Source organism: Phyllostomus hastatus, unplaced genomic scaffold, assembly GCF_019186645.2.
Source record: "Phyllostomus hastatus isolate PE091 unplaced genomic scaffold, TTU_PhHast_1.1 phas_scaffold_345, whole genome shotgun sequence".
In the NCBI taxonomy this organism is placed as follows: Eukaryota; Metazoa; Chordata; class Mammalia; order Chiroptera; family Phyllostomidae; genus Phyllostomus; species Phyllostomus hastatus.
In genome coordinates, this window is record NW_025334024.1 from 11,669,530 (window position 1) to 11,684,521 (window position 14,992).

The following is a 14,992-nucleotide window of genomic DNA, read 5'->3' on the forward strand; positions in this document are numbered from 1 at the left end:
CCAGAGAAGTTCTAAATGCCTATTGGAGGAAATGTGTAATTATAGAAAACTAAAGAAAATAAGTTGTTTGTAACTTTGCTACCCAGAAGTTAACCACTGTTGGCATTCTGGCACATATTTTTCTCATCTTTTGCATTATTTCTTTTTTTTTTTTTGGTTGTCATAAAAAAAAACACTTCCGTGAACCCTGTATGTAAATCCTTGTTGCTGGTTTATTTCCTTAAGATAGATCCTAGAAAGGAATTACTAATTCCAAAAGCTTATGAAGTTCTTAAGGATTTTAACTCATCTTGCCAAGCCACATTCTGGAAAGAATGCACTAATCTATACTCCAGCAGCAGAGACCTCTTTTAGAACCCACCGCAGATTACCAGAGGTCAGAATTGTCTGTCATTTTCAGGTGCCTGGAGTCTGCTCTGTTATCTGTAGAGGGTGGAGGGGAAATCTCCTTTATTTATTGAAACGCATCCTGTATTTATCTGGACTTGCTGCTCTCTGGGCTAGAGCAGCGAGGGGATGAGAGGAGAGGCAGACAGCTCTGCCTGGCATCAAGGAGCCTTGGACTTGGCCTAAGGCTGAGCCCGGGGGCTTGGGTAGCCCGTTTGGATTGGATTCCAAGTCACTTCGCTGAGAGGATGCCTCTGAGAGCGAGGAGGAGCACGATTAAGATTTATTTTCCTTCGCAAGTTTTTTGAAGGGAGCCTTCCTTCTCGGGACCGGAGAAGGAGACCAATACTTTAGTCGATTAGTGAGATGAGAGGGGGCTGCCGTCGCCCTTTGACATCCTCGTCCAAACAGTGCGCCTCCTGCAGCCCCCTTAAGCCCACCTGTGCCCCCTCTTATCCGGGACCCTCTTACGCCCGCCCTTGCGCAGCTGCCCCTCCCCCGAGGCGTGGCCCCTCGGTCAGTGGTGGGCAGGGAAGCTGGACCCCGGGGCCAACCGGCTTCTTTCTTCCTTCCCTCCCATCCTGGCTCCCGCCCGCCGGCTCCGGGACCACAGCCACGTCTGAAAGCTCTTCATTGTGTGCGCTCCGCTCCGGGCGGGCAGCGCCGAACAGCGCGCGGGCCGCTGGCGGCCGCACAGGTAGCGCCGGGCCGCGGGGCTGGTACGGATGGGGACCCAGGGGTAGGGGGAATCTGGTCCTTGTAGCCCCAGGACTGCCCCCACTGCAGCATCCCATTCTTACGACGCCTCTTTTTTCCGGGGACTCCTGCCTTGTTTCCAGGTTCCCTACGCCGTGAGTCTCCAGGTGCTTCCAATAAGTTGGTATCCGTAAAGCCTCATCCCTGCCATCTCCGGGTATCCCTTAGTAGCCTTGGGACCCCACGGAGCAAAGCAGCCCCTGCGGACTCCCAGTGAAGAGACAGCAGACTGTGGAGTGGAGCGTGGAAGAGACGACAAGCCTTTGCCGAGCCTCGGGAGCCGCGCCAGGTCAGCCAAGGACCCCAAGCTTTGGGATACGTTGGTTTCGTCCCCTCTCCGCGCGGATGCCCCCACCCTGGGCGGGGTTGGGGCTGAGCCAGTGGCACATTTGGGGGTTGGGGGTCGTTGGTCTTGCAGCTGGAGGTCGGGTTGTGGGGGAGGAGCTGAAGGTCGTGTTTCTTCTAAAAATGTGCAAAGGGCATCGCCGCCCCAAGCACTAGTTTAAAAGTGTCTTCCTGGGACTTCAGCGGCCCGCGAGATCACTATTGGGGATCTTTTATCTCTTGAAACTTGAGTTTCAAAGGGTATGGCTTTAATCTAGATAGCTCTTGAAGGGCCTTTTTTCACGGAACTCTTGCGGAAAAGCAGCTTGGTGAGTGAATTTGGAACCAGATCCAGGTGATTTGAGCCTGGCCGCCCCTGCCTGAACTAACAGAGACCTCTCTTGGCTTCGGCATAGGTGTCCAGCAAATGTTACCTCTCCTTTCTATTCCCTCTTGTACCGGAGGCATGCAGATGGGAAAACTGGGGCCTAACGAGCAGAAGGGGTTTGGATGCTCTGAAACCCTGAGCCAAGTGCCAGAGCTAATAAGAGTGCACTGCCTATGCTAGATTGTTCCATTTACTCCCCTCCAACCAGTATGCTGCTGTGATAGCCTCTTCACACGGGAGTCACCTGAAGCACAGAGAGCTTAGGGGTGACAGGCTCAAAGTCACACGCCTCACTGCTTGTAGAGGGAGGATTTGAACCCAGCCTGGCTTCAGAAGACAAACTTCTGGCCTTTACTCACTGGTTTATGTTTTGAATGTACATGGTCTGCCGCTACTTGACTTGCCACCTGCTGTTGCTAGGGTGCTAGAGTCACCTGACCCTGATTAGGCTATTGTCCTTGAGTTTTCCTTGTGAGATCCAAGGATTCCCTTGGATTCATAGAATATAGTTGTCACCCAGGGTTTCGAACATACCTGAACAAGTAGTTATAAGTGTACTATGTGCCAGGCATTGTTCTAAGCTCTCTCTCTCTCTTTCTCTCTCTCTCTCTATATATATATTCATTTGATCATCAAATCAAACCCATGCATTGGGTTATACAGGAGTGGGCCATAGGTTTACAGTTTTGAGTATGTGAAACACAGTTTATTCTTGTATTATTATTATTTATTTATTATATCACTTATTTCTATTATGTAAACCTACTCTTATCCATACCTGTATTATTTTCCCAATCTTTTTTTTTAATATTTCATTTATTTTTTTAGAGAGACAGGGAAAAAGAGAGGGAGAGAAACATCAGTGTGTGAGAGATACATCCATCAGTTGTCTTTCACATGCCCCCAATTAGGGGCCTGCCCCGCAACCCAGGCATGTGCCCTGGCTGGGAATTGAACCAGTGACCTTTCTGTTCACAAGCAGGCACTCAATCCATTGAGCCACACCAGCCAGGGCAGTATTCTCCATCTTCTAGATTAGGGGGAAAAGGCACAGAGAGATTAAGTAACCTACCCAAGATCTCACAATAAATTATCAAGTGGAGTTGACACTATTAGCCGCTGTGCTACCCTGTACTCCCGTTAATGAGACTGACTGGGCTCTGCTTCTAGTCTAGTAAGGGGAGATAAGTACAGAAATGCATGAACAAGGGAATTCTGGGTAATGATAATAGCATTAACAATGATTTCACAATATCACCTAATACTCTGTTCATATTACTATTTCTCTGATTACCTTAAAGATATCTTCTTGCAGTTGGTTTGTTTGGATCAGAAGTCATACAAGTTCCACCACTTGTTACGTGTTTTGAGTTGATTTCTTCTAAAACAATCCCTTTTTTATGTCATTGAAGTGTAAGAATGATTTACTTTTTAAAAATCGATCAATCAAAATAAAAGGTTACAAAAATAAACCAGAGAACATTCCAGATTATCTCTGTAACAAAAGGGCTCAGTCAACACCTCAGGGAGCACAGGGGAACACAGGGCACTCACTCAGTGCCTCTGTCCTGTGCATGCGTTACTACAGTGCAGGGGTGGAAGCCCCAGACTGGAGGGCCCTCCAGCTGGCACGTTCTGATTTAGACCAAACTAGGTGCTGTGCAAAGTGTACTTTGGGGACCCCCAAAACTCAGAGCTAGGGAAAGAGGTTTATGAGTTATCCTCTCAGAAGTGCCCCCAGGGTGCCTCTGAGCTGGGGGAACAGAGGCTCTTTTCCCAGACCAATTTGATTTCATTTCCCAATAGATTCTTGCAGGCAAACCTGCTTCCTCCAGCAGCACCGGGGCTGTGCGACTCCAGCCTCCCTGACTCGGGCTGATGCCATGCAGTTGCTAATAGGGCCAGCAGAGAGATGGGAGATGTGGCCAGGGCTTGGGCCCAGACACATGTTCTGCCCCTGGGTGAGTGCGTGCATCACTGTGTAGGAGGTCATTCATGCCATGCGCCTGTTCTCCGGTCTACTGGGTACCGTGTCAGCTGGGAAACAGATTTGCAGGCACCTCTCTCCCTGCAGTGAACACTGGAGCAGGCAAGCTCCACCCATGCCTCCTTTACCAACTAAAAAGAACTGATTATAGGATTACCACAGTAATCAAAGTTTATTATAGACTGTCTGGAAAATACAGCAAAACATTAACAAGAAAAAACATTAATCTGGCCATGCCAAAATAACCACTAATATGCAGCAAAATAAAAGGTTACAAAAATAAACCAGAGAACATTCCAGATTATCTCTGTAACAAAAGGGCTCAGGCAACACCTGGGGGAACACCAGGGAACGTGCTAACTGTGCCCTCACTGCCTCCATACCGTGTGTGTGTAGAGACCGAGTATAGAAAACGTGTTTTTTATAACAGCTTTGTTGAGATATAATTCACATGCCTTAAAGCGCACCCTTTTAAAGTATACAGTTCACTGGTTTGTGGTGTATTCAGTGTTGTGCGTTAGGCACCTCACAGTTCATCCGCGCTCTAGCATGCATCCGTACATCCTTCCTTTTTTATTGCCAGATAATATTCAGTTATATGGACACTCACATTTTGTATATGTATTCATCGATTGATGAACCTGTGAGATGTTTCCACGTTTGGCCATTATGAATAATGCTGTTATGACAGTTCATAAATAAGTTTTTGTGTACGCATATGTTTTTACTACTCTTGCATGGGTGTTTTGGACTTGCTGTATCACTTGGTAACTCCTTACACTTCTGAGGAACTGCCTTTGTTCCACAGCAACAGCACCATTTCCCATTCCCATCAGCAGTGTATGAGGTTCCAATTTCTCCCCATTCTCACTAACACTTGTTACTCTCTCTCTTTTTCATTTTAGCCACCCTAGTAGATGGAAAGTGGGCTCTCCTTATAGCTTCGATTTGCATTTCTCTAATGAGTAAAAACATCAAGCATCTTTTCATGAGCTTAGAGGTTCTTTGTATATCTTTGGAGAAATGTCTCCTCAAATCTTTTGCCCATTTTCAAATCCAGTTTTCTTTTATTGTGGAGTTGTAACAGCATGTTATATATTCTGGGTGTCAGTCCTTCACTCTAGATATGATTAGCAAATACTTTCTCCCATCTCTGGGTGTCCTTTGATATGCATGTCTTTATAACAGAGTGGTGTTAAACACAGTTGACACACTTGGTGTGTGTATTTGTGTGTATGTTTTGTTACTTGTGTTTTTCCACTTGATACTATATAGTTAAAAGTGCTAAACTTAGACTACTAGGGTTCACAGACTGACTAGGGTTCAGCTGCTGGGTGGGTCCTCTAGGCAAATTCCTTAATCTTTCTAAGCTTCCGTTTCTTCAGCCGTAACATAGGGATGAGCAACAGGTCACTTGGCAGGGTTGTTGTGAAGATTAAATCTGAAGATGGGTGGAAAAGGCTTGGCATATAGGAAGCCCTCAGTAGGTGGTATTTGCTGATGGCTTTTGTTCTCACCCCACCATAAACACTCATCTTCCTTTCTCTCTCTCTTTTCCTCCCTCTCTGCTTTCTTTTATTTCTCTTTTCTCTTTTCCTCCTCTCCCTTTTTTCTTTCTCTTCCCCTCCTTTTCAGCCTTCTCCTTAATGGATGCCCTGGGCTCCACTGGAGCTGTTTCCCCCCTGGGGGTGACCTGGTGACCCCTGATACCCAGGGTCCACTGATCCCACATCCGAATCCATTTTCTCCGGCCTTTGGGATTCCGGAACAGGCCTGGCCTCCAGCTGATGCCCAACTGAGAGAAATCTAAGCCAGGAATTTGTACCTACTATTATATTTCACTCCCTTAGATTCTTTGCCAGGGCTGGGAGAGGCTGGTGACAGGACATGCTGCGGAGTTGAAGACACACAGAACTGAGCTACAAGTCAGTGCTGCCCAGAGAGCTACTCTTGGGCTCCAGCTCGGCCCCTGCCGTGGCAAACCATTCCCTGCGCTTACTTGGTTTTCCTGACTGCATATCAGATGGAATGATAGCTCCTTCCTAGATCTCTCAGGCCAAGAAATAGTCAGGGATATGTAGATAGTATTGAAACTTTAAGATGCTCAGCAGAAAGAAATGCGGGATAAGTGGGAAATTACTCCCTTTGGATTTGGATCACAGAGCATCTGACTTCAATCAGCAAATATTTGTCATCATTTATTCATCCAGTCTTTGGGAGCTCCTCTGATATGACACTTACTATCTTAGTCAGGATTTTAAACATTTTATTGAAATAGACATACAGAAAAGAGTACAGATCATGTAAGGAGAGCCTGCTGACTTTTCACAAATGGAGTGCACATGTGTAATTAGCACCCTTGTCAAGAAACAGAGCATGACCAGCCCTCCAGGAGCTCTGCCCCTGTTCCTTTGTACTGCTACCCCCAGGCCACCCACCAGGGGGATCCACTGTCTAATCAGAACTCATGGTAGTAAGCAACAGAAAAAAAAATCAATTATTTTAAATAACAAGTGCAGGGCAGATGGGTGGCTTGCAGGTTTTCCAGGAGTGGGCATGGGGTCCCGGAGGCAGTTCTGGAGCCAGCAGATGGCGGCTGTTGGGCGTCCTCCACCCACTCCTGCAGCCTCCCGATTAGGGGAAGGAGCAGACAAGGGATCTGCTCACAGTATAGTCCCTGGCTTCTCTCAGCGGTGACATGGACAGAGAGGGTGTCATTAGGGAGCAGATGCTGTGAAAGCAAGGAGGCAACTTCCAGGCCTCTTCCCACCAAAGCATCTCATCCTTGAGATCATCTCAGGAGCAAAGAGAAGAAAACTAGGGAACCTTGGGGTGTGAGAGGCTCAGTGTTCCTTCCTGTAGCACAAGCATGACATTGTAAAGATTCACCAAATGCCCTGACTGGTGTGGTTCACTTGGTTGGGCATCATCCCTCAAAGCAAAAGGACGCTGGTTCGATTCTCAGGACATGGGCACTTGTCTGGGTTGTGGGTTCTGTCCTCAGTCAGCATAGATGTGAAAGGCAACCAATTGATGTTTCTCTCTCACTTCAATGTTTCTCTCCATTTTTTCCTCCCTTCCCTTCTTTCTAAGAATAAATAAATAAAACCTTTTTTTTTTTTAAGATTTACTGAAAGAGTCAGGGGTGGTTGAGGGGCTAGGGGTGGGCCTGGAAAGTGCTGGAATTCCAAGCACAGGTGACCTCAGGGTGTGTCCTCTAGGTGACCTCCCCTGGTTCCTGCTCTCCAGACACAGCTGAACAATACAACAGTAACATGGGAAATAAGTATGATGCCTTAACAAGCCCTTTCCTCACATGTGTCTATACCAGCATTCCTCACAACAACTGTAAGAGGTTAAATGTTATCCCCAACTTACAAAGGAGGAAACTGAGCCTTGGAGAATTCAAGTCATTTGCCCCAGGTCTCACAGCTCCTGAGTGGCATGGTCGGAACTCGAAGGCAGTCCCCTCTCCTGCACTTAGCAGGAGAGACAGTCAGTTCAGTCATTTGGAAAAATGTATCCAGCATCTGCTCTGTGCCCAGTGGCAGCCAGGGGCAGGGCAGCTTCGCCCCTACCACGTGGAACTCCCTACCAGTCTGGGAAGGCAAAGCCCTCCCAATGTGCAGCACTATCCCCCCCCTCCCCCGTGGGACTCTAACCCAGCCTCCCTCCTGCTTCCTCAGGACCTGAGGGCCCTCCAGCATCTTCCATGGATTTGTGATTGAGGTGGGCAGCTATCCCAGCAGCCCTGGACTGTGGTGAGTAGCCTCAGCAGGGAAAGGGCAAGCAGCCACCAGGGGTCTGACTCCGTTCTCACCTCCCAGCTTCTCTGGCTCTGTCCTACCTCTCCCTGAACTGGATTCTTCCGCAAACTCACAGGCTCTGGAAGGATGCCCAGCCGTGAGTCGACGTCTCCTGCAGCACTTCCCTCCCCATGGGTGATGGCAATAGTTGGTGTTCTTTGTCTTTTTTTTATTTACTTGTTTGCTTTTAATAACAAAAGTTGTATCTACTTGTTTAAAAAAATGAAAAAATGCAAAAGATCACTGTGTGGAATAATGCAAGTTATCAGTTATAAGAGTTTAGCACATTTGTCCCACCCCCATGCTTATTCCAATACTCCAAGACCAGTATTATTCCCTTTTTACAGATGAGTAAACTGAGTCACAGAGAGGTTAAGTGTTTGGTCCAAGATCACAGGCTAGGAAGCCGCAGAGCCAGGATTCAAACTGAGGGAACCAAATCATCCATCATGCTGTTTAGCTAAGCAACCTAAAAGTGTTTCCCCAAAAGGAATTCTTAACCAAAAGGCAGGAGTTTTGTTTTTTAAATATTTCTTTCATCAGATAAGGAGGGAGGGAAGGAGGGAGGCAGGAGGAGAGGAAGAGGGAGAGAGAGAGAGAGGAGAGAGGGGAGGAGACCTTTCCTGAGCATTCTGCCACTGGCCTTTTGCTCTGCATAGACTAGATCACGTGTAGGGCTTAACATCACATACCCAGGACTGCCCCCTACAATCACTGGGCAGGAGTTGGGGTGTGGAGTGGGTGAGCGGGCTGTGGTCCCTAACAGGTAAACTCCCGTCCTGCAGGCTTCGGCCAGCAGCATGTGGCTGCCACGCATCTCCAGCACCGCAGTGACCGTGCTCTTGCTGGCGCAGACGGGCCTCCTGCTCTTCCTGGTCTCCCGGCCCAGGCTGACATCCCCAGCGGGTGGCGAGGAGCGAGTGCACGTGCTGGTGCTGTCCTCCTGGCGCTCAGGCTCGTCCTTTGTGGGCCAGCTCTTCAGCCAACACCCTGATGTCTTCTACCTAATGGAGCCTGCGTGGCACGTGTGGTCCGCCCTGTCGCAGGGCAGCGCACCGGCGCTGCACATGGCAGTGCGTGACCTGGTGCGTTCGGTCTTCCTGTGTGACATGGAGGTGTTTGACGCCTACCTGCCGTGGCGTCGCAACCTCTCCGACCTCTTTCAGTGGGCGGTGAGCCGCGCACTGTGCTCACCACCAGCCTGCAGTGCCTTTCAGCGTGGAGCCATCAGCAGCGAGGCCGTGTGCAAGCCGCTGTGTGCACGGAGGCCCTTCAGCCTGGCCCAGGAAACCTGCCGCTCCTACAGCCACGTGGTGCTCAAGGAGGTGCGCTTCTTCAACCTGCAGGTGCTCTACCCACTGCTAACCGACCCAGCGCTCAACCTGCACATTGTGCACCTGGTGCGGGACCCACGGGCGGTGCTGCGCTCACGTGAGCAGACAGCCAAGGCACTGGCACGTGACAATGGCATCGTACTGGGCACCAATGGCACATGGGTGGAGGCCGACCCAGGCTTGCGTGTGGTGCGCGAGGTGTGCCGCAGCCACGTGCGCATCGCTGAGGCTGCCACCCACAAGCCACCGCCCTTCTTGCATGGCCGCTACCGACTGGTGCGCTTCGAGGACCTGGCGCGAGCACCGCTGACGGAGATCCGCGCACTCTATGCCTTCGCTGGCCTGAGCCTCACGCCGCAGTTGGAGGCCTGGATCCACAACATCACTCATGGGTCCGGGCCTGGCGCACGCCGCGAGGCCTTCAAGACCACGTCCAGGGATGCACTCAACGTTTCCCAGGCCTGGCGCCATGCGCTGTCCTTCACCAAGATCCGCCGCGTGCAGGAGCTGTGTGCTGGTGCACTGCAATTGCTGGGCTACCGGCCTGTGTTTTCCGAGGATGAGCAGCGTGACCTCTCCCTGGACCTGGTGTTGCCGCGTGGCCCGAGCAGCTTCAGCTGGGCATCATCCACCAACAAGCACCCCGGGCCTTAGCAGTAGGCCCCAGCTGTGGAGGAAACTATGGTGGGGAGGGAACCGGGAAACACAGTGCACAGGCCGTTACTGCAGTGGCCTGGAGTTCGGTGTCCTCCCTTGTATTAGGATAGGGCAGCATACCCAAACTCCGTGTTTCTTTATTGCCATTGCTTGGTTTTCCTTCGAGCTCTCTTTCCCAGCCAAGTTCCCAACAGGCACATTCTTCATGGAAAGCGAAGCTCCTGCCCCCACTTCCTCTGGGCACTGGGAATAGTTCAGACGACTTGGCTTCTACTCAAGCTCTTTCTTTCCCCTTATCTCTCTCCTCCCGCGGATGATGCATCACCCAGCAGCTGAGAAGGGTGTCTCCTCTCTGTCTGGGAGTGGAGGGGTACTGCAGTGGGCTGGGTCCCAAAGTCTGTACATCTGCTCACATACACCTCAGACTCCATTGTCCCTGGCACCACACTCCAACAAAGCTGTTGACATTTATATCCACTTGTATCTTCAGCAAAAAGTCAGACCAGATGCCTCTTATCTTGTGGTCTCCCCCTAGTCTCTCTCTGCCCCATCTCCCAGGAGCCCACACACCCCCATCACCTGCCCAGGTAAGGTGAACCTTTGATTTGTCCTGATAGGAAAGATCCTACATACAGAAATAAACATAATTAACCTGTGTGATACAGGTTAGAGTTTACAGCCTGTAAAGTTTGACAAGCAACATGCCAGAGTGAAGGGGCTTGTCCAAGGCCACACAGTAAGAAGGAGAATGAAGGGAGGAGGAAGATTTTGCTGAATTAGGCTTGCAGGGACCTGTCTCCTGGACAAAGATGGGTCAGGTTTTCCTATCTTATTTGTCCTAGGGAAGAACAGTCAGCCATGGCTGGAACCACAAGTGTGCAATACAGAAAGTGGTCAGCTCTGGGCCCTGGGTGAGGAATCTAGAGTCTCCTAGGTAAGTCTGGAGGGACGCAGAGAGGAGCAAAGGTGGAGGGAGAGAAGGCTGGGGAGGTCTGGGCGACAAGCCAGGCAGAGCATGTGGTGGAACAAGAGGTTGGCAGCAGGATCAGTGCTTGGAGGGCAGGTCACAGGGTGAGTGTAACTAGATCAGGTTTGCTATGAGCACAGGAGGGAGGGAGGCAGGGGGAAGGCTCTGTCTTCCTTTGGTCATTCCAGGCCAAAGCCCTAGAGGAGAGTGGAGTAGGATTCCTAACTGCAAACTGCAACACCTAGCTCTGGATGCAAAATCTTATTAAAGAGATGCTGGCTGTGTAGAGGGCTTAGTACTGAGCTTAAAGAATGACTAAAAGGAAAAAAAGCTCACAAAACCTCTAGGAAGCTCAAGGCAGCAGATTTGAGACCACACAAATGGAATATACCAAATTCCACTGAGCCAGAGAGTTGGTCTGGGGACTGACAGTTGCCACCAGAACTATGGTACCAATTACCTCTGGAAATGAGGGAGCTGTCCTCACTGTTGCCATCAGCTGCCAGAAGGGCTTCTGGGGGGTGCTAGCTTCTGATTCTCAGACGTGACTTTAGATTGGTGGGACCTGGATTGTGGACCCACATCTTCACTGCAAAGCAGGCAGGGCAAGGAGGGCATGGCATTTTCTGCTTATTTTCTTGCACAGATCGGTGATCTATTGACCTTGAAGGTGAAGCTTCAGGACTCCTCATTTGAGGATCCATCAAGCCATAGGGGCTTCAGGCTCCATAAAACCTAGATCTGCCCCTGCTCACAATATCATTGAATAGGTATTTAAAAACCCCAGATTTATTAATAGAAGCTCTGTGACATAGAAAGGCTAGGGTCACATAACTTAATTTTGGGGGTAGGACTCAAACACATCTTTGACTTCAATACTTCTTACAGGTAAACCAAACTGGACATGCAGCAAAGACCCTGCCGCAGCCTTGGGAAGCTAGATCATTTCTCCCTGGTGATGACATAGATCCCTGGGTATTGGGGAGCAGTCCTGGCATTTGGCTGCAAATATTTCAGCCAAATCTTGAGATGATCCAGAGATATCTCAAGGATCAGAATGTTGAGGGGTGTGGTGGGCAAGTGCTGAGGCGTTGGGGCCCCTGCCACTAGCTCCTTTCCTTCCTGCATTCCTCCCTGTCCTCCGCCCTCTATTGGCCCCTGGGGATAAAGCTGTCCTCTGCTGGCCCTGCCTGAACAGAGTACACTGGAGTGGAGGACCCAGCCTAGGGACATTCCCAGGCAACGAGGTATGTTTAGACAAAGGAGGGTGAGCAAGAGGTTCATGGTGCCAGAAGCCAAGAACGGGGAGACAATGATTCCTAGTGAGGTCCAGGAGGAAGGCTTTAGGGTCAGGCTCAGACCCAGCCTGATTGGCATCTCACAAGTTGCATTTGCCTCTGCTGGGTCACGAATTGTATCAATGGCTATAATTATTGGCCTTAACTATAAAGTTCATCCATTCTCACCTGACTCCTGAGGTCCCAGGATAAGGATGACTGGCTCCCAGACTGCTCCGTGCATATCAGGCACTCTGGGCAAGCCTCTGGGTGAGTTCCCTGGCCCTGGGGTGAAACTAGAGCAGGTTCAGGACAGACAGGCAGTACCCAGCTGAGTGCCCCAATGAGTCAGGCCCAGTACCAGGCTCTGGGGACATAGTGAGGGACAGAGCAGTCACAGCCCTTACTCTTGTGGGGAGTGCAGACCCTATGTAAATATCCCCATAGGTAAACATGCAACTTAAATGTTGGTTGTGCCCTAAGAAAAAACAATAAGAATGGGTAGACCTATTGTACTTTAGCATGGAGAGTCAGACCTTTGAAACATTTGGTTTAAATAAATGAAGGAGGAATAGGAGTTCACCGAGTACAGGATGAAGGAACAGAAACAGAGAAAGACAGGGATTGGTCCATGGCTCAAGGAACCTTGGCTTCTTGTTGGTCCCCTTGGAATCAAGTTTTCTTGACAAAACAAAAGACATACTCCTGAGAATCCAGGCTCTTGGGATGGGAGAAGCCCCCAGGAGATGCCTGAATTTGCCTGTCTATAGCAGTTCCTAAAAGAACTGCTGGATCAGAGCATTTATGTTTGAAATGTGAAACTGTCCAATTACTCTGGAAATGGAGTACCAATTCCTCCCTGGAATGGGGTCAAGAATGCTTTTGTCACCCTCTTACTGACAACTCCCACCCTTACCTATATAGGGTTAAATCAATCATTTTCATTCTCGCTAGCTGACAGAATATTACTCAGTGCTTTAAAAATGAGCTATCAAGACATAAAAAGAAATGGAGAAAACTGAAATGCTTATCTCTAAGTGGAAGAAGCCAGTCTGGAGGATTCCATCTAACTCTGGAGAAGGCAAAACTGTAGAGACAGTAAAAAAATTAGTGGTTACTAGGGTCTGGGAGGGGCGGGGAAGGGGTGAATAGATGGAGCACAGAGGAATTTTTGGCAGTGAAAATACTCTATTATAATAATAATAATGGATACATGTCATTATACATTTGTCCAAACCCATAGAACATACAGCATCAAAAGTGAACTCGAAGGTAAACTACAGACTTTGAGTGGTTGCGATGTGTTGGTGTAGGGCCATCCTTGGCAACAAATGTACTACTCCAGTGAGTGATGTTGATGGGGAAGCCTGTGAATGTGTGGGGGGAGGAGATACATGGGAAATCCCTGTGCCTCCCTTTCAATGTTGTAAACCTAAAACTGTCTTTAAAAAAGTCTAAAAAAAAAAAAGAACGGGAGCAAAACAAGCTTTGGTATCCTCAGGGGGGTGTAGGAGTGCTGCTAAAATGAGAGGGATGGCCAACTGCACAAGAAACTGAAGCAACTACTACAGACTAGACTTTGAGTTTTCCCAGGGTGGCAAGTCCTTCAGCTGATTATTTTCTCCCTTGAGGATAACGTTGGAGACCTTGGTTGGCCCTGCAATTCTGGCGCTATTGTGATCCCAGCCTTCAAGTCCTCCATACTCATTCATTCATTCAGTACACACTATGGGTTGAGCACCAACAGGTGCTAAAGGCAAAAGTAAGAAAGGATCGTGGAGATTAGGGATGTATATGTGTAGGGGTGTGAGTTGTAATTTTAACTCACTGACAGAAGAAACAGTACCTTCTTCACCCTGCCATTAAAAATTTGAGCTTCTTAACCACTTTGTCTATAGCTTTAAATCAATTCCATTATCCTTTCTGAGGACACTCTTCTTTCTGTTCTAATCTGGTGAGGTGTTCAGTAGGACTACTGCGCAGAAGTCCGTCTACACCTCCAGGTTAAATCTACCATTTCTTGTATTGCACATCTTTCTCTTTCTTGGTTGTCACTCTTTTACTTCACTGGAATATATACTCAGCTCCCTTAGAAAGGGCACATGAAACACATTTTCTCTCTTTTTATAAGACTTTTTAAAAAAGATTTTACTTATTTGCTTTTAGAGAGAGGGGAAGGGAGGGAGAAACATCAGTGCTGGGGGAACTGGCCTGCAACCTGGACATGTGCCCTTCCAGGTAATCAAACTGTTGACTTTTTGGTTCACAGGCTGGTGGTCAATCCACTGAGCCACACCAGCAAGGGCGTTTGGTTCTTTTAAACAGATTTTCTGAGTCTTGAAAGTCTAAATGTCTTTTTTTTTAATCTCTCATTTCACAATTTGACTAGGGATAGAATTCTAAATTCAAGATAATGTTTCCTAATGTGATACATGATTGATTGTTATATTACCTTAAAATAATTGGTTTCTCCACTTGTACATTCTGCTAGTTTGGGACATGTACCAAAAGGCAGCATTGTTAAATATTTCATGACTTTTCAAATACTATTTTTGTTTTAGAAAAGATTCTTGATTCGATGCTAAATCTTAGTTGTAGTATTAGGAAAATGGTATTAAAAAACTTCCAAAACAAAGGTTTTAAGAGGGAACTTTAATAAACAATCTTGTTAATGATCTTGAATTAAAAGGAAAATATTATGTATTTTCTACACAGTGCTTTTAAATTTAAAGTAAATTAATTAAGTTTTCAAAAACTCATTTCCCCTCCAAATGTTGGAGTTATTGTGCATTGTCTCTCAGCTTCCTTCACTTGGCTGTTGAACCATCTTCTTTTCATTGCCAGAGACTAACGTTTTAAACCTACATCTTGGTCAGGTGGGGCGTATGCAATTCCCTAACTTTATTATAGGTGGCGCTGCCGAGAAAGGCAGAGTAGAGCGTGCCCTACTGAAGCAGGAGAGACTTTCCGGGTAGGGGGAGTATTCCGTGGGGTCTCCCTCTACGCAACGTGAGGGGCGGGATCAACTCTCGCCCCGCCCCTACCATTTGCGGCGCGCTCTGATTGGAGGAAGGGACCGTCACTTGACAGCCCCGCTGGGGTAGGCGGA

General features: G+C 48.4%; 1 protein-coding gene across 1 annotated transcript; it reads left to right on the plus strand.

Moving 5' to 3' along the window:
* Positions 1 to 923: 923 nt before the first annotated feature.
* CHST6 (carbohydrate sulfotransferase 6) lies at positions 924 to 12,998 on the plus strand. Its single transcript, XM_045818409.1, has 4 exons — positions 924 to 1,084; positions 1,227 to 1,432; positions 7,529 to 7,603; positions 8,434 to 12,998. The coding sequence occupies exon 4, from the start codon at positions 8,449 to 8,451 to the stop codon at positions 9,634 to 9,636; it is 1,188 nt and encodes a 395-aa protein (XP_045674365.1). The 5' UTR covers positions 924 to 1,084; positions 1,227 to 1,432; positions 7,529 to 7,603; positions 8,434 to 8,448; the 3' UTR covers positions 9,637 to 12,998.
* Positions 12,999 to 14,992: the final 1,994 nt, after the last annotated feature.

Bases quoted from the DNA above. Each gene is read 5' to 3' on its own strand.
- CHST6 (XM_045818409.1), top strand. From the start codon at position 8,449: ATGTGGCTGCCACGCATCTCCAGCACCGCAGTGACCGTGCTCTTGCTG.